At 44.0% G+C, this 25,749-nt stretch overlaps 2 protein-coding genes across 2 annotated transcripts in view; one reads left to right on the top strand and one right to left on the bottom strand.

Moving 5' to 3' along the window:
• Positions 1-25,749, top strand: part of LOC119184197 (neprilysin-1-like) — a 312,286-nt gene that overhangs the window by 275,134 nt on the left and 11,403 nt on the right. The gene's annotated exons all lie outside the window — the stretch shown is intronic.
• LOC119184205 (phosphoserine phosphatase) lies at positions 675-12,180 on the bottom strand. Its single transcript, XM_037433897.2, has 5 exons — positions 11,678-12,180; positions 11,292-11,426; positions 4,535-4,680; positions 4,248-4,396; positions 675-1,353 (listed from the first exon to the last, which is right to left on the bottom strand). The coding sequence occupies exons 1-5, from the start codon at positions 12,163-12,165 to the stop codon at positions 1,243-1,245; spliced, it is 1,029 nt and encodes a 342-aa protein (XP_037289794.2). The 5' UTR covers positions 12,166-12,180; the 3' UTR covers positions 675-1,242.

The following is a 25,749-nucleotide window of genomic DNA, read 5'->3' as shown; positions in this document are numbered from 1 at the left end:
AAACTAAGTGTTGTTTTCACAAAGGCATGGATGGCTATTTATGGCTAGGTTTTATTCCTCCAATTCTATGGTTATTTTGAGTCCCCTTTTGACATGGCAAGAACCTTGTTCGGTTGTCAGTTGTTTTTTTCTTTAGATACTTCTGTGAATGAGGTATCAGTGCGCTGTAACCTTGTTAGGAGTTCGTGCAAGCTTGAATTAAGTGATTAGCTTCACAAGTGAATGCGTTTCACTTAATGCTTGTGTCAACAGAACTATAGGTGGATTTTCTTGCCTCCTATTCTGAGAAGTGACTTGGCATGGGTGAACCAAGCATGGCTGGCTGACTGAATGAGAAAAGGCAGCCTCGGGGAATCTCCTGTTTTTGTCGATTCAAGCACGTGCTCAGCCAGTGCTGGTCCACACATTCTTTGCGTGTCAGAGGACAAGCAAATGCAACAGTGCAGTGCACGTTGTTCTCTCGGGTGCCAAACTTCTTGCAGAGTAAGGCAGTGCCAAAATAAGGTCCTGCGGTGTCTTGACAACAATTTTTTTTTTTGATGGCTGACTTTCATTGTGAATTTCAAATATTTGTAACTGTCACGACTGATGGAAAGCCCGAACAAAGGCAAACAGCAGTTCAAAAATTGCTGCTGTGAAATGCTTGGGGCACCATCCAAAAAAATTGTCACAAGCCGTGAGAGATGCCAATTTTATTTGGCGTAAGAGCCAACAACATTATTTGATATACTAGGCTGGCAAAACAAAATAAACACACCGTACTGAAGTTAAGCCCTATAACTGTTTCTAACAACTTTCTACTTTACTGACTACTTTCTGCTTCAGGTACTATTTGAATTTCTATCACATGAAATGGGTCCCTCGAAGCTTGTCAATGCAATGGTCATTTCAAGATTTTCAAGAGACACACATGTATATAAAAACAAAAGATGTGCACAATTGCAGTTCAACAGATCTGTCCTCTAGTTTACAAAATGCATTAGAAACAAAAAAAAAGGCTACCGTGCATTTACCAAAAGTGGCGGTGCAATTCGTTCAAGCAATATGAGCACTGACATTTTTGCATAGAACATTTTCTGAAACGGGTTTTTCCGAAAAGCCTCAACAAGTTTGCAACTTTGGATCCACCTGCAAAGACAGGTGAAAGGTCGGGTTTCATTAATAATTGAGAGGCTGTAAGAACAATGAAATACTGTACAAAAATAAATATCAGGTGCAACAAAATCAAGTGGTGTTGTCATGTCAGTTCCTATTCAGCTCCTGCACTAGCTCATCAAAGCTGTAGACAAACCACGGAGCTGCCTTCTTGACTTTCTCGCGAACTTGGTTTCCACCGTATCCGACAAATGCATCCTGTAAACAAAGCACAACAAAAGGGTACATGCATGCACACATTCACAGACACTTGTAATGGTTTTTGTGTGCGAGGGTAACTTACAAGTTGATTCTGATGAAGCAGGCACAATGAATTATGACCCATCAACTTTTTTTTAATGACTGGACAAGATGACATGAATTAACTACCAGGATTCATTGCAATACGTAGAAGCAAATGTGCAGAGCAAGAGTAGACAACCAGCTATTATGAAGCTCGCACACTGGTAAGTGTTGGATATGTAATTTCAGTGCAGTGCAGAGAAATTCGGATGATGAGCTCGAGCACGCTACTTTGTTGTGTGGACTGTATCACTTGTACAGTTTGGCCGATGTTAGCCACAATATACCGGGCACTGTTGCTGAGGTAGCAACTCTATTCTTGGATAGTACATATGCACATGTGGGTAACATCTCGGCAACAGAACTGCGCAGCGCTGGCGTCAACCCGTTTCAGGACACGCTATGAAGCATTAACGTTAAGCTGGCTGATGACTATGCACATTTCTGATGGTGTTTCCTTCACAGCTGGTTTTGCACTAACCCGTGTTTGTTAGTTAAGCGCTGTTCATGTCTGACTTATTTCACCCCGTATTGAGTGCGACTTTATTCTTCATCTACTGAGCACTAACCAGCCCAATCAAGAACATTGCTCAAGTTATTTTACTGTCTGTACCCTGCTATAATAGAAATTGGCATACGTCTAATTTTTGACGTTCAAGAAATTAGGCCATACATTTTGAAGTGAAACATACATGCAGAAAAGCTGTCTTTTTTTTTTGCCAGGTTGTGAATAAGCTGACGATACAGCAAAAATACGGACCTTCACTTTTTGTTGTGATGTTTATACTTCTTGCAATAAGATTATTAAAGAGGATGCGAAATCGTTAAACAGAGAAAGTGGCTGGAACCAATGTTTAGACCAAGGCAGCAACTACCTTCAGATTTTATGTACGATCTCTCAATGAGACTTGTCAAGATGCTTGGAGTGGCACAGCTCATCGGTTTTTTTCCTCTCCTTCCCAAGAACCGTCACGAACAACTAAAATTGATTACCTTTTCATGGTTGCATGTTGTAATCTTCGCTGTCACAAAAATGCATTGGCGACGAAACTATGGAACGCAATGGCTCAGCACTTAATATGGCGGATGACAATTTCAGGGGGCTTTATTTACTACAATCAAAACCTTCAGGAGACCGAAAACATGGTTGTATCACCAGGAGTAGAAGTGCTACTCCATCCTTAACGCATTATTCTGCCCCAAGTGTGGTCGTTTATGTTTACAACTGAATCTTTTGAATATAATGGACATACTGCAACAGCAAACCACATTGAACCTGCTCAAAATGCTGCAGCCCAATAAGAAATGACCAAGTTGATCTTTCCCTACTATATGGCAAGATTCCAGTTCTTTTAGTTGGCAGACTTGTTTCTCCCCTCGAAGTGAGGAACAGAGTATATGCCTTTCAGTCGCGGTGTGTACAATTTTGCACGCCTACTTCGCGACTCACCGCGCTTTTCTTAAAATGGCTTCAGACTTGGTGTGCACATTTGTGCAGGCTTCCTTAATAGACAGTTAGTGATTATTTACCTTGTTATGCTGCAAAAGATCGTTTTGCTGAATACACTACCATTTTTGACGCGACACATTCCAGGACCAAGATGAAGACCTTTGTTTTTCTCAGTCGAAACAAATAGAAAAAAAAAAAAGAAGTGCATATGCATTTCAGGCACAATAGTTTATTTTTTATGCAAATATAGAAGCTGGCAGATTGCAGGATAATTAAGTTACATGCTCAACTTTAATTAGTGAAGCTCACTCTAAACAAAGCATTCCATCATTTCCTTTCTTGAAAAAATAACACTGAGTGCTTTGGAATGTTGTCACACAAATTTGATCCATCTCTAGACAATGTATCATAATTCATGATTGAAAGGAATATATAACACCGCTTTTTTACACTCACCAGTCATTTGGAATGTCTGCAACGCACTGAATTTACAGGCACCTTTTCAATACATGTGTGTGCAATTGTGTGTGTGTATATATAGTAGGTTCGTGGCTATTTTGTTAAAGGTGTGAATCAAAAGTGACAGTGAAAAGCATAACATTGTGGAACTGCGGTTCGAATATGCCAAAAAATTAATAAATATAGCAAAGGAAGTGAGAAAGATCAGAATGCGATAACAGCACCAGCTTCAGGATTTGAGGGAAGCACAGTGTCTTATTTTGCAGGGGTGAGTGTGAAGCTGCTAAGTCCCAGTAGACAATATTGAGAACAGCCAAAACGCGAGAAATGCAGAAATACACGAAACATTTCTCCCAACACAGACTTTTTTTTATTAAAGAACAACAAATGTTCATGCACATGCCAAAGGTGCACAAGATTACATTACGCATACAGGAATATATATTTGTTTTTGTTTCTTTGCCATGCATTTACTCATTGTTCCAGTATCCGATTCCCCTCTTGTATAAGCCTGAAGAATGCCATAATAAAACAACATTATTGTGTTTATGCAATTTTCTGGGCATGAGATAATGATGAATGTGCATCATGTGTCACACGAGTTGCCATTGTTTGTTTCAGCAGATCTTTAAATTGGCTTACCGCAGACTAGAGTCTGAAGTCGCACAAACTTTAGTTTGTATATTGAGTAACAGAACCAAGTGATGCAAGAACTCGAAAGGGAAGTTATTATGACCCTTTGGAAACAGAACTGGCTAACTGTGACAAACTGATCAATGACGACAAAGAATTCTGCACAGATGAGCTCATTCAGTGCACATTATGACCAATGAAAGATGGAGACAGAAGCCCATTCGAATAGCATTATGTCATCAAAACATTGAAACTAATTTATACCTACCGCTGGAGGGCAAGCTGCCAAATCGGTAGCACCATCACCGACCATGACGACTCGTTGATAGCCATATTTCTGCTTGAGAAAGGATACCACCCGAGCTTTGCCATCTTGATGAGATGTGGGCTGCTTCTCGTCAAAACCTGCATACTCGCCTGCAATCAATGTTCAATCCTGATCTGTTAGTGCACAGAAAGCAAGAAATACATTACACATGCTTCATGTGGACATGCTTCACCGCTTTTATAAGCACCATCTAATTTAGAGCGTCATAATATTGCACTCAGGCATACCGTTAAAGTAGAACTTCAGCTGATTTGCAAAAATGTTTTTGCGAGGAATGCCAATCTCGTCTGCGACTCCTTCGATGATGGACCGGAAACCGCCAGAGACCAGGTACACAGCGACACCACGAGATTGCAATTGAGCCACGAGCTCCCTGCGAGAATAGACGGTTCATTCCAATTGCACCGTGTATTAGGCTTGAACCTATTGCTGATGCACATGAAAATTATCATCATTCGCAACTCTAAAAGAAACCTTGGCAGAAGTAAATTAGCTTGCGAACAATGTTTCGATTCTTATTACTTCAATATGCGTGTTCTGAAAATGGTTGCGAGTTTTTTTATCTAAAAGCCAAATCCACCGCAAGCCGACTTGAGAAAGATACCTCACAATTTTCTTCTTAGCTGGTACATTTATGATGACAATGTGCCTGCAATGCACGCACACTGTAACTAATTTAGTGAATATTAAGCATTAAAGAAGAGTATGTCAGTATTGGGAACATTAAAATGTGATCGACTAATTCAGTGATTATTTTTGTGCAGCCACACTTCTCTTGCTGTGGTACCAGTATAATCATGCATTTTTCTGGCTTCGGCTTAATATTACTATGCAGACATGCACACACAGTACAAGGTCCAATGTCAGAGCTGATACAACAGTTGACAAAAGAAAAACCAAAATCAAATAAATTGCATTTTTAGTTGCTGTCAGTAGAGTCTTGTGATTAGAAGAAAAACGATGCTATTTGTAGCAGGCTTGACCAGGCTGCTAAATCCTCCTATAAATACAATAGCCCTTGTTTGACTAATTATAATAACTGCCAACGTGTAGCAATGCACAAAATGACCATGCCTGTGGTCCCATGTATTTTTCTGAACCTTGCACACAAGTAAGCCAATGAGATTAGGCTATCACTACCGATTTAAAAAAAACATGAAAGATTAAGTGATCTAGATACAGTGTCACTGTGCCACACCATCAGTAAATTAGAGATTGTAATGAAGAGAAACACTGAGACACTCCCCCTCCCTGGGCCGGCCGTTCCAACTTCTTTCATCTCGCCCTTCTAGTCTAGCCTCTAGTGCACGCCCGTGCTCTAGCGGCGCTGTCATCCTTGTACTCGGCCATGACTGCAAGCTGCCGAAATGTGGACGTCCGTTGTTTTGCACACTATAGCGTCTTGAAGTGCTGAAAACAATGCCTCGTTGCCCCGCAGATCTCGGCCAAGCCGAGATTCGGTCCGGGTATCAGCCAGAATCATACCTGGATGGCCCCGGTCACGCAGCAACTGGGTGTGGAAATCTGCCACAAGTGTATCAGGCAGTTGAGGCTGGACGCATTGCTGTGGCTGGTCTTGGCTGTTAAGCGGCGAATGGTCTTGGCCACGCAGGGAACACCCTGTATGGCAGCAGTCGCTGCGTGCCTCTCCTCCTGATGTTTGTGGCAAATGCTCTCGGTCTCCACCTGTATAGCGGTCGCATCACACACCGACGCACACTCCAAGAGCTGTAATGGTGCACAGAATTCTGGAGAGAGTTTCACCAGCAAGGCTGTCGACGCTGTTTTCTACAGAGCAGTCATATTGCACAGCTGCAGTGTTGGGGTGAGCCCCTTCATGATCTCTGTCTTCAAAGGAGGGCACAATGATGGAAGCCCGAGCTGCATGATCGAGGTTGTATGCCTTGCAGTTCTCATGCGGGATAAAAACTTGGTCCGTGTCAAAGGAGTCGCAAGCATCATAAAGCCGGCGGAAAACACTCGTCAACCTCGCACAACACTGAGACCAGGACTGCTGCAGCACACCTTCATAATTGTGCCAGGCCTTGGTAGCATCACAAAGGCCGTCGATGGCTACCAGCTATTTACGATGCTCCGGCCAGGCATTGCGGGTGCCGAGAGCATTTACAGTTTTGATCTAAAGAACAGTATCGTCATGAAATCCTCGAAACTCTATCAGTTCCGAAGCAACCACTGATGCAATGTGAAATACAGAGATACGCACGACATTGGTGAATAGGCCGGATAGGGAGCCACAGGAACCAGGGGTGACTGCTGCAGAGAAGGCGGGGGCCGCAACACTCACGATTGCAGTTGACACCTCGTAGTTCGAAGACAAGCTTTAAAGTGGCCGAGACAAGCGCATGGCTTCATTGATAATTCTCGCAGCATCTTCAGGTGAACTGCCTGGCGAACCCTCGCCGGCGGCTGCGGATTATGCTGTCATCGCAGCAAGCAGTACAGCGATGTCATTAGTATTAATAAAGGCTTTGTTTGATGATGAACTGATCCTAAGGATTTTAGCCAATCGCCAGAGCCACAAACTTTGACATCCTGGACAAGTGGTGCCATTTTTTTCAGTGGTATGTACAACCAAGCAAGCAGATACCGCAATCTGTTCTGCTACAGAAAGGGCAATGCTTAGTGACCTTCACATGCGTTTGAGTTGTAGCACCTACCCACCAAGCGTTTGCTCCTCACGGCTTTCACAGTTTACGAACTCCATGCTGGTAAGACCGGCATGCCTTGCAGGGTTTCCGATTCTTACAAAGTAGTAGTACATTATACGTAGATGGCACAGTCGATTGTGTTTCGGCATCGCATCTTTTAGCTTATGAAAAATTACTTATGAATTAGCTGAATTTCAGCTATTGGGCGCAATGCAAGAGTGTCTCGGGAATGTAATGGCACGATTACCCCGACAAGGTCAAAAAATCACCAGGGTTGGCCCATCCTAAAGCCTACTAGTGAGTGAAATCGTGGCATCGCAACAAAGAAAACACTATGAAACATCAGTGTTTTCGACACAATAGTGCTAACAAACTGGTACACACAACACGCACTATAAATAGTGGTAGGTAACAGTAATAATATGAGAGAAAAGTTGTTGCATTTATTAAGCCTGTACTGCTGGAATGCATCAGGCACACCGCGTCTTGAGACTTCACATTCCGCTGGTTATTGCAAAGACAGTATCAACTCCTTTCACAGGGTAAAGTGGGGATGACTAATAATATGCAGACTAATTTTAAGCAGGCACCAAAAAATAACAGATTATGTATAGCAATCTGCAGGACACCTTCGTGCATTACAAGAGCTTTTCTGCCAAGCTGTGCCAGTCTAAATCTCGAGAATACAAGTCTTGTTTATTCAATATCTTCTGTCATTATATAGTGGGTCCTTCAATTTCTACTAGGTCCAAAGCTCATTGGAATATTGTAGACATGGGCCAATTTTTGTCAACTGCAGTTACTGATGCGTTGGTGTTATATGTGGCAGACAGTACCAGCCACCTTTGATATAACATTTCTGCAGCGGCAGCTCAAACAGTTGGATCATCAACAGACTATGAAAACTATTCCACATGACTTGTTTAATACACCTATAGCATAGTAGCACATACATCCGTTGGCTTCACAAATCATTCCCACTAGATATGCTTGCGCATGAACATGGACACTGAAGACTCACTGGCAGTTCATATGTATATTTTGATCACTCACCTCTGTTGATGAGAACATTGTCAATTAGGTCAATTATACGGTGATCAACTGCGTGTGTGCGCACAGCTAAGGAAAGTAACGCTTTTAGAAGAAAACATTCTGTGCGAGCTGGCCACGGTTCAGTAGGGACTAGATCTAAGGAAAAATATGAATGACATGCTCTGCCCCTTCCCGACATTTGCCGTTATCGAGCATACAGAAATGGCTCAGAGCAAGTGTGAAGCTCAGGAAAAGGAAATAACCTGTGCCATTTTGATATGAAAATCAATTTTCCCCAAGGTTCACCAACAGACATTGACACTAGCTTCAAGTCTGGCAAAAGTACTAATTCTGGCGACTGCCTGCAGCACTATGGCTAGTTGTGATGACATCGAGTATCAACACTTTCAAAATGGTTACTTTTGAATCAAGTAAACATTCGTGACGGCCATTTGTGCATCACGAATGAAGCCATGGTTACAGAGTAGCTGTGGAAATGGTTCGTAACGGCCATTTGTGCATCACGAATGGAGCCATGGTTACAGAGTAACTGTGGAAATGGCACAGTATTGTGTGTGAGCATGGATGGGAAGCTCGTGACATGTTGAGACATCAAGGTACAATCGGAACCAAAAAAACTTTCAAAACCTTTTCCAATAACTTTTTTACTCATACTTAGTACATTTTTTGGGCTCTTTTTTGTTTGATGTAAAAAAAAGAACACAAATAAAAAAATTATTGTTAGCACTCCTTTACCCTTAAATCATTTTGTCATTTTCCTGTCATAACATAATACTGAATATTTTGCTTCCCAAGACCATGTTTTCATTGACAAAAAAATTTTCAAGCATACTTTAAGACAAATTAGCATTATTTAGCCATGGCCTATCAATGGAAATGATCACCGTTTTTTTTTGTCACAACAGAAAGCTCACCCTTCGTAGTGTTTGAGCTGTAGTAGTTGATTGCTGAAGCTCATATTCATTTTACAAGCAGTATGTATTGATCTGAAAGGCACTGATGTACCTTTCCTCAAACAACACTGAGAATTAATAGTGATGCCGCCTGCCCGTCGTCCTGCTTTTGCAGGAGTTCCTGTAGCTATGCTCAAGCATAGTTGTTTTGAGCTTTTCTATGTTTAAAAATGACAAGCTGTTACAACGATACGTAAGGTTGCCAAGTCTTTGTGCAGCGTAGTGTGCGCCTGTACCATTGGTGGCTTTTCCAAGTTTTCTTACTCTCTGGATGCACGAGCCAAGCCAAGTCATTGCAGGTGCCATAACACCTATGCATGGCCGCAACGAGTAGCAGTGTGTGTCATTTCTGAGCTGTAGTAAATAAAAACTACGTCAATTCAAAATCTTAGCGGCCTGGAAAGTGTGTGCATTGTTGCATAAGCACGTTGAAAAGTAGCTCAAGACATGCTCATGAGCATGGAATCATTACGTCACGCAAAAGGCAGTGCCACTTTAATGCAAACTCTTAACACAGGGGCATGTATGAACATTTTATGGAGTGATATCTTTTAATATAAAGAAACGAAGAACATTTAAATACCAACAAAGAAAAAATCATTGACTACATACAGTAATGAACGGTCATGCGGCCTAATACATTGGATCGCTTTTGCGCCCCAAGGTACCACAAGTAATTTTTCAAGACTCACTGGAGAAATATGAATCCTCGCACGAAAAAACAGAATTGACTTGAGTCAATGCTACAGACAATCTTTTCATCAGAGAAGTCGTCTCATTTCATATTCTGGGCAGTTGTCAGTCCCCTTCACATATGTCACAATTTGAGAAATAATCCTGTTGAGAGTGGTGAATATAACACATTAAGTCATCAAAGCAAACTTCAGTATCTGAATAATTAGTGCTTAAAGAGCTGCGCAACGAACAAAAGCGTATTTTCTGCAACGATGCATGAGCAACGTGACTGCATCCTGTTCGCTGGACATTTTGTAAACACAACTAGCGAAAAAATGTTAAACGGTGGTTAAAATAAGAGAAATTGCCCAAGCAATTTCTGTAATCTGTGAAGAAACATTTGAACTGACTTGGAAGCAAGCGAGTGAGCACTCATTGGGAAACATTCAAAGTCATCAAAAACAATTTTTGCGTAGTTTGACAAGGAGGAGATGTGTTCATCCAAAATGGCTATGGAATTAAGCATCATGGAGCACTCTGTGACAAATGTGTCCTTTAAGTGAACAAAGTTTGTGTTGCAAGTGCTCGCCCTTTCATGATAAAGTTCAATCTGCCACCATTTGATTGGAAAAGACACAGCGTGCCTCAATCCTACAATGGTCAACACCATATTTTATGTAGAATTCCTTTGAACTAATGTTCACAATGAAGATGCACAAAAGCAAATTTGGGCCAATGTATTAAAAGAATAGAACTAGGCGAAGTATTGTCAGTTAATGCTCACATTCTGGCAACACTTTCATCCCATCCGTAGATGTATAAAAGCTAAAGTTCTTAGTGTTTTTTCAACTCGCAAAGATAATCTCAGTTTTCCACGTTGCTGTGCCCTTCAGAACAATTCGATATAAGGTTGAAGGGTAAACAAGCAGAACTCAAAACTCTGCAACAAGAGTGCAAATATGAGAGCAGCTAGGCAGCAATAGAAAACCTGCACAGGAAGGACGTTAATGCAATTCTCACAGTACTTCGCACATAAAGCAAATGCAGGCTCATCTGGAGAAGATTACAAATGAGTCCAAAGTATTTAATTTTTTGAGCTCATTAATATTTTTTGTTGTCCCAAAAAAGCAACTTTGTTGAAACATACGGTTATTAATGTTCAATCCTGGAAGCAAAAAAAAAAATTGTCTAATGTTGTAATAATTTTAAGTAGCATTCTTCAGGCAGCTTCACATCGATGGGATAATTTTTTTATAATTGTGTCATGACTATCAAGAAGAAAGAGAGAAAAAATAAGGCCATCGTATGCATTACTTACTATTATAAAATGCAGAGACATCCAATCATTTGAAACAATTCACCATGGTAGTTGGGCGGACTTGTTAGAATAATGAGAACATAGCTACAGTAACAGGACAACATTATTTAAGCTTTATAAAATAGTTTCCTTTACCTCAATAAGCTTAAAAGTGCATCAATGGTAGGAAGCTTTCACTTGTACGCAAGAGTTTCGATGCTGTTTAACGCTGTCACAAAATTATTATCTTTGTTTTCCGCTTAGAAGCGAAAAGGAAAGAATGCGGAATGTGCCACGCACGCTTTCGATGCAGCTAAGTGAGAGAGGGAGAACTTACTCAATACCGACCGAGAGCCGTGGGGGATTCTGGTCGATGTATTCTTGAAGCATGCGTGCCGTTGGCTGGATGAGTTCTAGCCGCCGTTCCAGTGCCTCCCTGAATGTCATGCCCCCACGCATAGCCTTGTTTGTTCTGCGCACAGGTGCGAAGCAGTCAGAAAGCCTTCGCTGCTGCCAAGTGAATGAGACAGCTGTCAAAAACTTTCCATGCTCAGCTTGACTGAATGAATTGGGCTAGCTTCGCAAGGTCGGCTTGGAACCATTCTAACAATGTAGCAGCGAACCAGCCCCTGAAGCAAAAGATTTAGTTGTTTAACGCTGCGTGACGGAGCGGGAGATACGCCGCACACATGTTATCGGCGGTCGTCAGACGCAAGTACTCACAGTTCGGCCACCTCCTTGTCCCTGCCTGCAAAGCGGGCCAGTTCGTCAATGGCCTCGTCCATGCACACCGTCGAGTCGACGTCGAAGCAGACACAGTCGGCTGCCCGCCACATGGCACGTGTTTGGCTCTCGGTTAAGTTACTCTCGGTCACCGATCCAGGCATGTTGCTCGACGTGCTGCTCAGCGTGGCGGGTGCGAGGAGAGCAAACAGCTGATGCGGCGTGGGAGGGAAGCGACGAGCAGACGACGAGCCGATCAGCTGGTGATGTGCGCACCGTGTTTGCTTAAAGGTTTCGGTTAGGGCAGTGCGGACAGCCTGGAATCTCGAGAAGAGGTTGAGCATGAGCACAGGGGGTAATGAAGTATATCCGCAGCGGCCAATCAGGACCCGTCGTGCGTGGGCCAGCCAGTCTGCGTGCTCGCTTTCCCCTGGCGGCGGCGACCGGCGTTCATCAGGTGATATTGCTTTTCTTTCCTTTCCTGCCATGCTGTGCAGCTGGAAACTTTCCACTACCCCACCCCCTCGTCGTCTTTGCCGTGTTTGACCTCGTCACTGGTTCCCGCGGTCATTTTCTTTCTTGAACGGGTGTGGTAGGTTCGGTGCTATGGCTAACCTGTGCCCTTGGTAACACGTAGGTTCAAGGGTACGTCGTTTTGTTTATCAGCCGCCTGTTGCAGGAAGAAGGCAAACAGGTGTTGGTTGTTACGTAGGCATCGCGTAATCGTGCCACTGCTCGTCATCCGTCTTTTGTTGCGTGGCCCGTTGCCGACGTCTCTTTGGCGAGGCCTCAAGGATAGCTGAACCGCCGCTTATCTCAAAAAACCGCGCCTCGTCCATCGATGGCTCGCTCATTATTCGGAGCTTGCGAGGAAAGGGGTTTCGTTCCGCAACTCGACGACTTCCGGTTCGCACGTGCTCCGCACGTGAACACCATTCGTACCTTCTTTCTCTCGGCAGCGAACTGACCGATGACGCAATACGGTGGCTTTTGCCGCTCAAAGACTTTCCGGCCGACATATTGTGTTGTGTTCACCTATGTAGAATGGTATGAAGGCACTGGAGGTTGTTTGTAGTCAGATTAGTTGAAAAGATGGGATTTCTCTAGACCTGTGAAAAGTCTTTATTCTGCGGTCTTGGTTTTTCAGGCGGTGAAATCGGCCTGCGCCCAGTCGTTCAGCCTTTTAGGCCGCGGGAAGAATTGTGCTTCATTCGAACTAGCGTTAATTTTAAAGACGATGATCTTTCTTGGGATACCTTAACGCAATACCTTTCGCATGCCCGTCTTTTTGTTGGTCTGTCAGTCGCGCAATTCGGCCTCCCGGCAAATGCTTAGGCACCCTCTCAACGCCTAGTCATATTGATCGGCTTGATGCATTGTGACTCGAAAAACAAGTACTACGCATGTTTTAGGTAATTAAACCTATATACGTAGGTGTTTGTAGTGTTTTTATTTCTCACATGAATAGATACGTTATTTTAAAGACCGCAGTGCTTATTACGTTGCGACACTACGAACGAAAAAGCGGGTTTCCTAAACCATAGGAAACTCTACGACTGAAACTTAAGTTCCTCGATATATAGAAAGTAGCGACACTCTCTCCGATATCATCTCTAAAGTGTCAAACCCTTATCTATAACATCTCCCAGACGGCCACCATGCGATCCCCGTAACCCGGCTCGCGTCACTTTCTTATCAAGAATGCTAGGTCACGCCGTTAACACGCGCGATGTTCGTAACCTTTCTCGAGTGACGGTGGTGGTAGTGGTAATTAGAAGGCGCCTAATTTCTGCAGCCCGGTTGGGAGCACGGTGCAGCGCCTTAGATGAGGCTATAAGAGGGGGAAAAAAAAAAAGAGAAAAGTGAGCCCCGTAACTGCCTGCTTCAGGGTGCGACACCTCAACAGTAGCTTAGTATAGAGGCTAGAAAGATTTTCCTAGTGTCGTGAACGAGGCGGCAAAGCTGAAAGATTTTACAATACAGCTTTCAGAGGGCGCAACTGCTCGCTGGCGCGCCGCATTTACGCGTCTATGTTCGCGCTCTCAGGCGTTTCTCGTTTAAAACAAGCTTTGTGGTGACGGTACAAAGTCTCTGTGCTCGTCACACAGGGCGCCGATAAATTGTAAACGAAGGAAAAAAAAAACTGATCTTTAGAGTATACTGCCAGGTACTTTTCGTCTGAACAGCACATAAAAAAATTCACCGGGATGTATAGCGAGCATGGAACGAAGATGTAAGAGATTCTGGCTTCAGTCCCAGTTTATTAACATTCTTTTCCACGCAGTTGCGTATGAGTACAAAGACGTCAATAACCATATGTATTTACAGCTGTTACATAAAAGAATACAACCAGACAGAAAGACGCAAGGATAAGTTTTTCGATGCAGAATGTGAGTGAACAGTAAAAAGAAGACAGGTATACCTAATTGAAATAAACACTAAATAATAAATAATTCATTAAAACTTTGCATCAACAGACAATAAATTGAAATTTATGCGCACTGAAAAATAAGTATTGAACATATTGAGAACATACTTTCACATAATAAATCAGAAAGAACAATAAGTAAAAGCCAAGCAATAGATGAATGCAAACTTCGATTTTTCAGTGCCCCTATTTGAAACGAAACTTTGCAAAAATACCCCCCCCCCCCCTCCCTTAGTGACGGTTGCTGTCCCAGTCCCCTTCCACGTACGACCTAAGCTTCACATACTGGTCTTCAAAGAACTTTGTCGCTGCTCTTTTCTGCCTACGCTGAAGAGCACAATAAGGCGGGTGCATTTCCCAAATTAACAATTGGCAAAGACAATTAACTCAGTGGAAAAGAAAAGGCGTGGCCTGTTCCCTGTGCACATTTTTGCCCTTGTTGCTTTATCCGTCCGGCAGTTCTCATATGTGACCATTCCAGCCTTTGCCAGCTCAAACATCCACCTTGGAGGAGGGCGGAGGCTCATTGCAGCAGCTTCCCTCTCTAGTAATGTAATGTATAAGGCAGATTTGGCACCCTCCTTTCACCTGCACACCACTAAGCAAATGACACACTTACTTTCAAGAAACTTTGTCGCAGCTGCTTTGTGCTTGCGTAGAGAGCACAATAAAGAGGGTATGTGAGAAGGCTATATGAATAGTAAAAATTATTTTTATTTCTATCTCTGCCGCGAAGATAATTAGCAATAATATCTACTGTTAAAATAAGTGCTTCGGCAAAAATTTCTGTGGCAGGGAAGTGGTTTCGCTGCTGCAAGCTGCGCTTTGTCCTCAACCTCCCCTGTCACTCTCCAGCGCGCCAGCAACAAACAGCGCCGCGTCTTGGTGCATAGAATTTCATTTCTTTGCCACCGCTTGGGAAGGCGCCCGTTCACGACACTAGGAAAACCGGAGGAAAGGGGGCGTGACGTGCGTTTACCTAAAAATATCCAGGGTAACTAAAACTACAGTGTACTAGAATGGGGCAGTGTGCCCACTAAGGGGCTGAGAGCACGGCCTCCGAGATTGCAGGCACGCGGCGTGGCATAGAGTTTCATACAAGGTATTATTGTATGAAACTCTATGCGGCGTGGTTTTCTCCGGCCGTCCCGATAGCAGCGCTCCCCAGCAAAACCAGCGAGTATCGCCTCATGCGCCCGGCTACTGCGAGGGTACGCGTTTAATGTGGGTTCCTCGAGCGGCGGAGATCACGGCAGAAAGCAGAACACGGGGGACTTCGGCGTGCGCATGTTTTTTTTTTTTTTTTCTCGCGTGTGAGCAAAAATCACCGACAAATTTTTGGGCTGCACTGAAGGGAAGTATTTTTGTTACTGCTTTTATTTTGGTCCAATTGGTGAATAAAATCATCTCCTTTTTTCGTCATCTGTATTTTGGTTATGCTTTGGTAGCACAATGACAATATCATATATCGTGTTCATTTACAGTAATCTCTACTGCATCCAAATCAAAGGGTCGCACATGCGGCCGTACGGCATCTTTCAGAAAACCATGTATTCGTCGACGTAGACTTCTGGAGAATAAAAAATCACAGCATATGCACAGAATGCATGGTGATGAGTGAGGCGAAGCGTCTGTCTGTTCGTTCTTGCTTCCGTTCGTCCGTGTGTGCGTCCGTCCGTCTGTGCGTTCGGCCATGTGTCCGTCCTTCCATGCACCTGTCTGTCCGTCCATTCATCCGTGCATCTGCCTGTCTGTCCGTCCATTTAGTGAACACTCCGAGTATCGCCATCTCGCACCTTTTCATGATATATTCAGCATATAGAAGTACCGCCATCCAGCGGATATTCCAAGGACTAAATGAGAGGTGGCGCTCGCGCACTATCTTACGGCCTGCGCTTCGTGTCTACTTCTCACCTTTCACTGCCTCTGGTTCATGGCTATATACTAGTTCACTTTATTCGTAGCATTGCAGCCTAACCCTTTCTAAACCTGGTTAAAACCAAGGAGGTTACGCCCAGCGAGTTTAACATGGCAACCATTTCTGGTCAGATAGTGCTCAAAGTGCGTCCTTCTGATACAATTTTTTTTTAGTAAGCATTAAATGCACCTTGCATTTTTTTTTTGGCAAATTTATTCGAGATCAAGTCAGCAATCCTCGTCTCTGTAAGTTATTTTATCAGAAACAGCTATCTTTTTAATTATGATTAACTTGTGCGGTTTTTCTCCTCAATTGAGAAGGGAGCCCGCGTGCTGCTCCTCTAGTCAGGCCGTAGAGGCGGCGACCTACTACTACGATGACTATAGATTGCGGACGCACGACCCATGGCTTAGGGAGCTTTGCTCCCAAAAGTGTGAATTGTCACTGCTATGTAGCGTGCAGTGTTTCATACCAGATACACAAAATTCTGAATGCGTGTGGCGTTCTTCTTCAACAAGCAAAAGATCTCGAAGTTCTTTCTTACATTCCCCAACATATCCACTGAGCATCGAAGAACTCGCAGTGCGAATAGGCATCCATAAGTGACCAAAGCGCACCTGTAACGAGCCCGTGGTTGTCGCAGAGCCGGTGACGTTCAGTCTAGACGTAATCTAGACCTCCTCCCTGTCTTCTGCTTCTGCGATGCGACGAGAGGTAGTTGTAAAGAGAAACTGGAAAAGCGTCGCGGGTGAGTGCGAAGCGTTGTATGCTTTGAGAGCGAGGTTCTCGCGCCAGACTTGATGGCGTCGGCACATTTCGAGGAGAGAGCAAGACAGTCGTTGATGCTGAGCGCCAAGTTTGGTCAGCTCAGCGACCATTCCTCTCGAGCGGGTGTTATTTCTTGGTAACGTATGTGCTCACGCTGCCGCATTCGCGTGGTTATCTTGCGTGCATGCATCAATGGCATTCTGCATAGAGGAGAGAAAAATTTGGAGTGGAAGTCAAAATGATCAAATGTTTGATTCAATAGTAGCAATTTATCGATTAAGTTGCCGACTGGTTATGGTTTATACAATTGAGGCTATGTCAATGCTGTTTTTTCCTGTTAGAAAAAGTGACGTCAGTTCTTGTTTTTTTTTTTTTTCATTTAATTTCAGGAATATGTTGTATTGCTGCGTGCCCTTATGCACATCACATGGGGGGGAAAAAAAGAACTTGGGCACAAGACGCCAGCATGCGCAGTGGTGGTGTTAACGGTGCCGTTGACGCTGAATTCGCGAGTAGGTGTGACTATAAAATGCTCCACTTTTTATAAAAACTGACAGCTCAATACACAAGCTAAATCAGAATGTCGCATTCTGCATTCACGGGTTTTACGCAAATAACTGGGTCATGTTCTTGTTCTTTTCGTGGAACTACCCCTGATTCAGATTGTAACACTGTTTAGGGAATTATTACAGGCATGCTGACGTAATCACAGCTGCGACGCATAGCGCGACGTGGTTTTATTGCTTTTAGGGACGAAGCTCTTTACAACATCACTTGGTCGGTCGTCCTTCTATCCAGCGCAGCCAGCATATCCACGGAGTGAATGATATGATGAGTGGGGCGAAGAGTCCATCCATTTGATGCATGCTGTAGTGTGATAAGAGTCGACGGACGCATGAATAAACGAGTGCACGGATAGACGTACGGATGGATGGACGCTTCGCCCCACAAATCATTCACTCCGTGGATATGCCCTGATTCTGTTTATTTATCCATTGAGCGCCGTACAACGTCTTGCTCCTCGTTCAGAAGTCCCACTGAACGTGCGTCATCTTTAGGGGAGACCAGTTATGGTGAGCACGGCTGGACGGCCGGCATTCCAGCCTAAGAAGCGAAGAACGCATCTAAGAAGCAATAAAACCACCTTGTGGTGCAGCTGTGATTGCATTAGAGGGTATGCGAGAATTCTCGAAACAGCGTTACAGTGAAAAGCAGTGCTAGTTCAATGAGAGAAAAATAATCCATTCAATCGAGTGTAAAAAGTAATCCTTAGACGTATAACGCGGCACTTTTCTCACCTCTCTTCCGGATCGGGCAGCCATTTTTTTTTTTTTTTCATCATTGCCCCCCTCTCCCTACTATGCAGCCCGCAAACTTCGAAGTATAGTTTAAAGCACATGGAGATCTCTTGCAAAGGCATCAAAATTTTAACTGCTCTAATATAGGCAGCCCCAGTCTACAGAAAAGTAACAACCCCATTTGAATATAAATTGCCCCAGCGTTGACTTTGCCTGTCGTACTCCTTGACCCAACATTTCCAAACGAACACAAAGTTATATAAAAGCGCAAAACCATTTTATTCTTGCCACATAGAAGCTTCGCCAACAGCGCGGCAGCCTTTTGATGGATGGATGGATCGATATGGCTGTACCCTTTAGATAGGACAGCGGCTAACGCCTCCAAGCCGTAATACTTAGTAAACCAACCACTAGGTTTATCTTTTTCTCCTTTAAATAGTGAAGTTGAGGACTAGGACTTTGCAGTGAAGGATTTAATTTACACTCGTGCCTCGATTTTGGCTACCAATTAGATAACATCATTCTAGTTATTTCTACTCACTCAAAGTCTATTTTGCCCTCACTGTCCCTAAATCCCAATGCTTTGAAAAACTCTGTGCTGTCATCCTGACTACAGGGTGAAGCACTCTACAGAACATTATCAGGTGTTCGGCAGTTTCCTCCTCCTCTCCACACGCACTGCTTACCGTTTATACTCCTTTGTATTTGGCCCGATACGTCTTGGTTCGCAGTATTTTCGTCGTGGCCTCAAACAGTAGGGAATTACCTCGAGTATTGTCACAGATCCTTTCCTTGGCGATTTCCTGCTTTAAGTTCCATAGATCTCTAGTGCAGACTTCTTAATCATGCCAATTCTCCACATATCGGTCTCTGCTTCCTGCACCTTTTTCTTAACCAATAATTCTTTTTGGTTTGGCCCCCTGCTGCTTTCTAAGTATTTGCCCGTCAATTTTCTGGTTCGCTTCCTCCAATTTGTATCGACATTCTTCATGTACAAGTACCTGAAAACCTTCCTAGCCCAACGCTCCTCCCCCATTTCTCTCAATCGCTTCTCAAATTTTATCTTGCTGCTAGTTTCCCTGCCCTCAAATGATGTCCATCCCATATCACCTTGTACTCCCTGATTTGGTGTATTCCTGTGAGCTCCTAAAGCAACCCTACCTTTCCACGTTGCTTAATTTCTAATCTTGCATGAACCCCTGATCTCATGCACAAGGCTGCATTTCCAAAAAGTCAGACCAGGAATTATGACCCCTTTTCATATTCTTCTCACAACATTATACCTATTGTAATTCCACAGTGCTCTATTTTTCATCACCGCTGCATTCCTGTTACCATTAGTCATTAAGTGTATTTCGTGTTCCTTTAGGTACTTGGTTCTATTGCTTATCCATATACCCAGATATTTGTATTTATCTGTTATATCTAGCATGAGCTCCTAAGCTCACTACCTTCATTATCATTAACGATGATGACTGCTGATTTTTCCTGACTAAATATGAAATCTAACCTATCTTCCTCATTACCACAGATATCCATCAATCTCTGTAAATCTTCCTTGTTCTCGGCCATTAGCACTATATCATCTGCGTACATCAATGTTGGTATGCCTGTTGAATGAGTTTTCCTTGTTTGATAAAAGAGAGCTTGAAACCAAGTCCACTCCCCTCTGATTTGTCCTCTAATCCTTGAAGGCACATTATGAATAACAAGGGTGACATAGGACACCCCTGCCTAAGCCCATGTTTTATCTCTGTGGGGTCGAATACCTGTTTTTCCCATTTTATAACTACCTTCTTACTTTTGTAGATATCCTTTAAAGGATTAGTGACTCAATCTTCCACACCTAGTGTCTCCAGTATTCCTCACAAGTCCTCTTGAACCACACTATCGTATACTCCCTTGATATCCAAAAATGCTAGCCACAGGGGCTTGTGTTCCTTTTCTGCTATTTCGATGCACTGCGTCAGTGAGAACAGATTGTCTTCCAACCTCCCGTGTTTCCAAAACCCATTCTGAAGTTTCCCCAGCACCCCCTCATCCTCTATCCATGCCTGCCGTCTTTCCTTTATAATCTGCATTGCCAGCCTATAGACCACTGATGCCAATGTTATATAACGGTAGTTGTTCATTTCAGCTTTGTCCCCCTTTTCTTGATAGATCATGCTCATCCTGCTAAGTTCCTATTCCTCGAGGAATTCACCATCGATTGTTTTGCTCGCTGCTTCTGTCAAAGTTTGCTTAAACTTCGGACCCAATGTCTTTATCAGCATAATTGGGATGCCATCTTGGCCTGTTGATTTACTACTAGGAACCTTCTTCTCAGCCCTTTCCCACTCTCGTGAAAATGGAGTCACTGTGCCACTTGAGCCATCCTTGTATATTAAGATGCATAGGGCACGTCTTTGTTCAAATTTTTCTGTGACCCTTGTTCTTATATATTCAATAGCTTCGTCCCCTTCTAGCCCAACACCTTAAGCTGCAGTTATAAGCCTCTGCTCTAGGCTTGTCTCATTTCTTAGGGAGTTTAGATGGTTCCAAAATTTTGCAGCTGCCTTTCTATCCTTTTTATGTACTGCTGCCATCCACTGAATACCCTTTCTTCTAATTTTTCATTGATCAGAAGGGATGGTTTTCTTCTACAGCTTAGAAAGATGTCCAATTTTCTTTCAGCATCATCTGTTTGTTCACCGCACTGCTTAGCACGTCTGTGTTTCCTAGCGGCTTTCTGAAGTTTTGCTATGGCTCTCTTAACTTCCTCATCCCACGAACTCTTGGGTTTGTGTCTCCTTTTCCGGGTTGACCTGTCACGTGCCTTAGCAAGCTCTAGCTCAAACAGTCTAATTAGATTCGTGTACGTCCATACTGTTTTATTATGCTCAGCGATTACTTTCTCAATTTTTTTAGCAGCTATTTCTATTTGCCTTTCTGAATAAAAATTCTCCTGTAGTTGCTTATCGTGTCTCTTTCCCACTTTCATTGCTCTTCTAGAACTTAGCTTGACACGTTTCTGATCACTACCCAGACTTCTAGAGCCACATTCATCTATGTGCATTCCCCTGAGTTTATCATACATTCTATGTGACATCAGTGCATAATCTATCGTCGACTGCAGCCTTCCTGCCTCCCATTTTATTTAGCCTTCACAGTTCTCAGTACTGTTGCAAATGATCAAATTATGCCTTTCACACATATCTACGATCATTTTGGCTGTTGGGTCAGTATATTCATCTATATCTTCTATGTGCGCATTCATATCTCCTAGTATAATTATCTCGTACTCTTCTCCTATTTCCTCAATGGCATTTGTTATACACTCCACCATTAGCTGGTTTTCCTCTCTGGCTTTTGCTCCCGTCCACAAGTACACCAAACCAAAGAGTGTCATCTGCCCAGCTACTTTCCTTTTTAACCATAAATGTTCCCTGCATCCCTACTTGACTCTTTGCCAATCAATACTTTTGTGTATAAATGTCCTGATTGCATTCCCCTTTTTGCTGCCTTCTGTTCTATTGCAATATTCCCATACATAGTCCGCATTGCCAGGTGGTTGCTCCATGTCCCGAAGATGTGTCTCCACAAGCCCATATACCATCAGCTCCTCCTGCCTTAACTGTTCTTCTATTTCTTCCCACTTCAACCTATTCCTGCCATTGTGCATGTTAATACAGCCTATGTCTGATTTAGCTCGGCCCTTATGCTTATGTAAATTTCTTCTTCCACGGACCCCACGTGGCTTGAATATTGGTGTCCTTTTAGAATTGTCTTTGAGTACATTGTTGGCCTCAGGGCTCATGGTCCCTCTAAAGAAGCTTTGGCTTAACGACCCATCCTATTTACAACCCTTCTGCCCATCGCACCACTGTAATGATTGCCATCTTGTGCAAAAGGGCGAGCGCCGGGTTCGTACACCTCTTGGTTCAGGCTGTATTGAAGCTGCCATTACTCTGTATCGGAGCTACCGGCTCAGACCCCTGATCTCACAATTGGCTTCCACTACCCTCCTTTCAATCCCACGAGACTGCCTGCAGACTTCTCAGAATGTGCATATGGTCACTTACACACTCCCAGAGGCGTCTCGGAGTTTACGCATCCAACCCTCTGTCTCTGAAGGCCCTGAGTCTTTCCCTTCAGCACTCGATTAAGGCCAGCATGAATAATGATGAGATTTTCGCCCTCCATGCTGTTTTGGACAACCTCCTGAGCTTTGGCCAGTGCATCCACCAAGCACTTCTCTGACTGGGCCTCCACCCTCCCTTTCCCATCTCCCTTCACTGTCGTGAAGACGCCACCCCTAACCCTAGCCACGTTAGAGTCCCCCTTCTACGCTCCAATCACTGGCTTTCTGTCTGCGATGGTGCCCTTTTTTGTTTACCTGTTTCTCTCTGTGCCGTCTGTCCTGTGTTCCTGCCCTGCTTGAAGACTGCCACGCCACCGAGCTGTATGTTCTCGGATCTTCCGTGCTGTGGCCAGTCACTGCGCCCCGTGACCTCCCCTCTCGCCTGTCGCATTCTCCGCTACCCACGCCTTCCGTCTCGCTCTGCTCGGGGCCGGGGCACTGCGCGATTTTCTCCTTTACCTGCTGCTCGGGCTCGGTCTGCCCTTCCCGTTCTTTTCGAAGGTCGCCCTTCATTTGCTCTAATATGCTGGCGGTAACCTCCTCCCACTCGCGCGACGCTCCGAACTGTTTTTGGAGTTCCATTTTCTGCTCCCGTTCCGCCCTCAGCTGCACCTGCAGCCCTTCAATGCTAGCCTCCATGCGCCGCCCTGCCGCCTTCAGTGCCTCGCACAGCCTGCACACGAAGCTCGCCTCCTCAGCTTCGGCCAAACTCGTGAAGGCTGTCTCGTTCAGGTAGCACCAGCGCTTGCAATTTTCGCACTGTACCTGCTCACTCTCGCCCGTGGTTTTCCTAGCCTCCTAAGCCATTGCCCGCCAGATTATCGGACCGAGCGCCCGACAGCCCTAAGTTCAACCCTAATCTCGCTATCCAGCCGCCCCCGCTATCTCTTTTACCTCAGAAACTGTTTGAAGTTTCCACATATACCATAAATCTCGTGTTCGAATCTTACAACCGCCCCCGCTATCTCTTTTACCTCAGAAACTGTTTGAAGCTTCCACATATACCATAAATCTCGTGTTCGAATCTTACAACTAATCGTGCGCACTAAACGAACGACAAAACTTCTTCAAAACTTCTACCTACCCCGTTCACGAGGTCATCGTCACTGCAGCGTTGCCCGTGCCCCACGCCTTTAGTACCCGCAACGCAGGTTACCGAACTTTGATTAGGGAAAACAAAAAAAAAGGTGTTTATATATAGAACAGTTAATTCAACCCTTCCTGCAACAAAAAGAGCGAAAAGAGAACAAATAAAAGGACAACTTATCTTTCTTTCGTTGCGCGCTGCGCCTGCACCGACCACCTGCTCGGCCTTGCACGACCTTGCACCTGCAATCGTTCGCACCAATGTTTCTAGATACTTTTTCATTTTTCAAACTCCTCCTTTGAAGGCGGGCGCAATTTGCTCCAAGGGAGTGTGCAGGCGCTGCAGTCTAAGTTTGCGTCAAGTAACTTAGACTGGCTGCTTCCTGCTGGCTTCACTGCCGCTGCAGTCAAGTGTTCTGTGCTGCAGTCTCGTGCGTTCCGTGTCAGTGTATGGTGGCTGTTTTTTTTTTTCTGTGTGTGTGTCTCATCGCATAGCTTGCTTCCACGGTCTTCTGAAGACAATTCGATGCCTACTGTCATGAAGATACACAGACATCTACGATTGTGTAGATACACACAATCGATTGTGTAGATACACACAATTTCCTGTGTATCTTTCCTAAGATACACAGGAAACTCTACGATTGTTGACATCGTGGGGATGATCTAAGCATTTTCCGCGTGTGGAGGCATTGAGCACGTGTGAATGTCTCTCGAAGTTAATTCTACTGTTGCTGCTACCCCGTGCGCCATAACTTAGACCCCCCGGACATTATAACAATGTGTTTTGAGACCGGGTGCACCAGCGAGTTGTGGAAAAGCTCCTAAAAATGGCACTTCTCCCCGCCGTCCGAACCGCGCTGTTAATGCAGAAGTGGGAAAGATCCATGGGAAAGTCTGGGAAGACGCGCAAGGGGAACGGTGTTTACTTTCAAGAAAGCAACATCTTGAAGACATATAGGCATATTATAAGTGGAGAATCTAAACCAATCAAGGTGCATGGGCATCGAGGAGTGATGGAGTTCCTTGATTATTTCCGAATTTCCCAGTGTAATTGTAATGAAGCCACAAAAAAAAGGTACCTGTGCAATAACCAACTGCTGCTGCTTTGTGATCTGCTAGAATAATGCTGACAAGAGGTCCCTGCTCCTTCGGAGGACTCCAGTTTTTCTTAGCGATTGAAAAAAGTAAAAAAAAAAGTGCTTCAATTCGCCTGCAACTAGGGTTCGGCAGTCCTTGTGGAGGCGGAAAAGTCTCCGGTAATAACTTTCTATAACGCGGAATTCACAGGATACATATACTGGCACAGCGAAAGGAGAAAGTGCGCCGCTAAGAAATATTCATTACAAGGACTGTGTGGGCATGACTGGTGCTAACAGACACATGTGTGTCTTGTGTCATTGCAGTGGTTACAATGAAAAAAAAAAAAAAATGATGACAAGATCAACGAAGAAGAATCCGTAGACTGCAACCAGCGAATTGAAGGTACGCGTGATCTGTGCCATCACGTCTCGAGAAGAGAAAACTTGAGATACGCCGGTTGAGTGGGGAAAAAAAAGAAGACTGCATCTCCAGCGACTCTCACTGATCTAGTTGAAGATGAATCTGAAGTGCAGAAAGTGTCACTTTATAGTACATCCATCATGCAACAAGGAAAATGACCGAATGGGTATAGGGACACAACAGATTGTCTTTTGAATTGTTTGCCTCTCACAAGTCCGGATTCTTACAGGAATTCAGCCATGCGCTTTTTTGAAATTGAAATTCGAATGCTCGTGACTAGTGTGTGACAGTGACAAGTGTTTTTGTGCCAATACACTCATGTTTTCCTATTTTCACAAATTTCGCAATTTTTTTTATCATCCAAAGTATTATCCAGTCAGACACCCATAAATCTGAATACTTCGGAAGAAGAAAGTGCACTGGTTTATATGCCAGCTGAACACAGAAATAGCGTCGTTTCAGTGGGATTTCAAATGTAGCTGATACCTTTCAACAATGGCTCTTTCAACTTCCTTTAGGGTACGGCCCGCCGAGGTGCTTTGTGCTGCACAAGTTAATGTGCACAGCGTCGAATATTTTTAAACTCGCAAAAATAGCTTCTAAACAACCAAGCTGGAACCAGATGAGTCGCAGCTTGTAAAGCGGCTTCGGTGAGACATTTCTAATACAACTGAGCTTTAACTTTTGTTGCTACTTCTTGATAGAACACGAAGTTACAGGGCAGAAAAACGGCTCTTTAATCGACAAATGCTCGTCTAGCACCACGCTACACGAGCTATTATTTTCACCAAGAACCTGGAAAGACACCACACACGCATTTAGGCTCAATGTTACTTTCCTCGTGCCTAAACCAAGAAGTTGCGGTGTTGTGTAAACGCTGCCCACCGGCTGCACCGCGCCAAGCTGTAGCAGACGACCCTTGTTTAACCATATGGTGTAGTAGCGCAAATT

This window comes from Rhipicephalus microplus, unplaced genomic scaffold (assembly GCF_043290135.1).
Source record: "Rhipicephalus microplus isolate Deutch F79 unplaced genomic scaffold, USDA_Rmic scaffold_90, whole genome shotgun sequence".
In the NCBI taxonomy this organism is placed as follows: Eukaryota; Metazoa; Arthropoda; class Arachnida; order Ixodida; family Ixodidae; genus Rhipicephalus; species Rhipicephalus microplus.
The sequence above is the reverse complement of the archived record's forward strand: the minus strand, read 5'-3'. Positions and strand labels throughout refer to the sequence as shown.

Bases quoted from the DNA above. Each gene is read 5' to 3' on its own strand.
- LOC119184205 (XM_037433897.2), bottom strand. From the start codon at position 12,165: ATGGCAGGAAAGGAAAGAAAAGCAATATCACCTGATGAACGCCGGTCG. The intron at 11,427-11,677 runs GTGAGTACTTGC...ACCTGTGCGCAG, and splicing joins GACAAGGAGGTGGCCGAACT to AACAAACAAGGCTATGCGTG. The intron at 4,681-11,291 runs GTAAGTTCTCCC...CTATTCTCGCAG, and splicing joins CGGCTCTCGGTCGGTATTGA to GGAGCTCGTGGCTCAATTGC.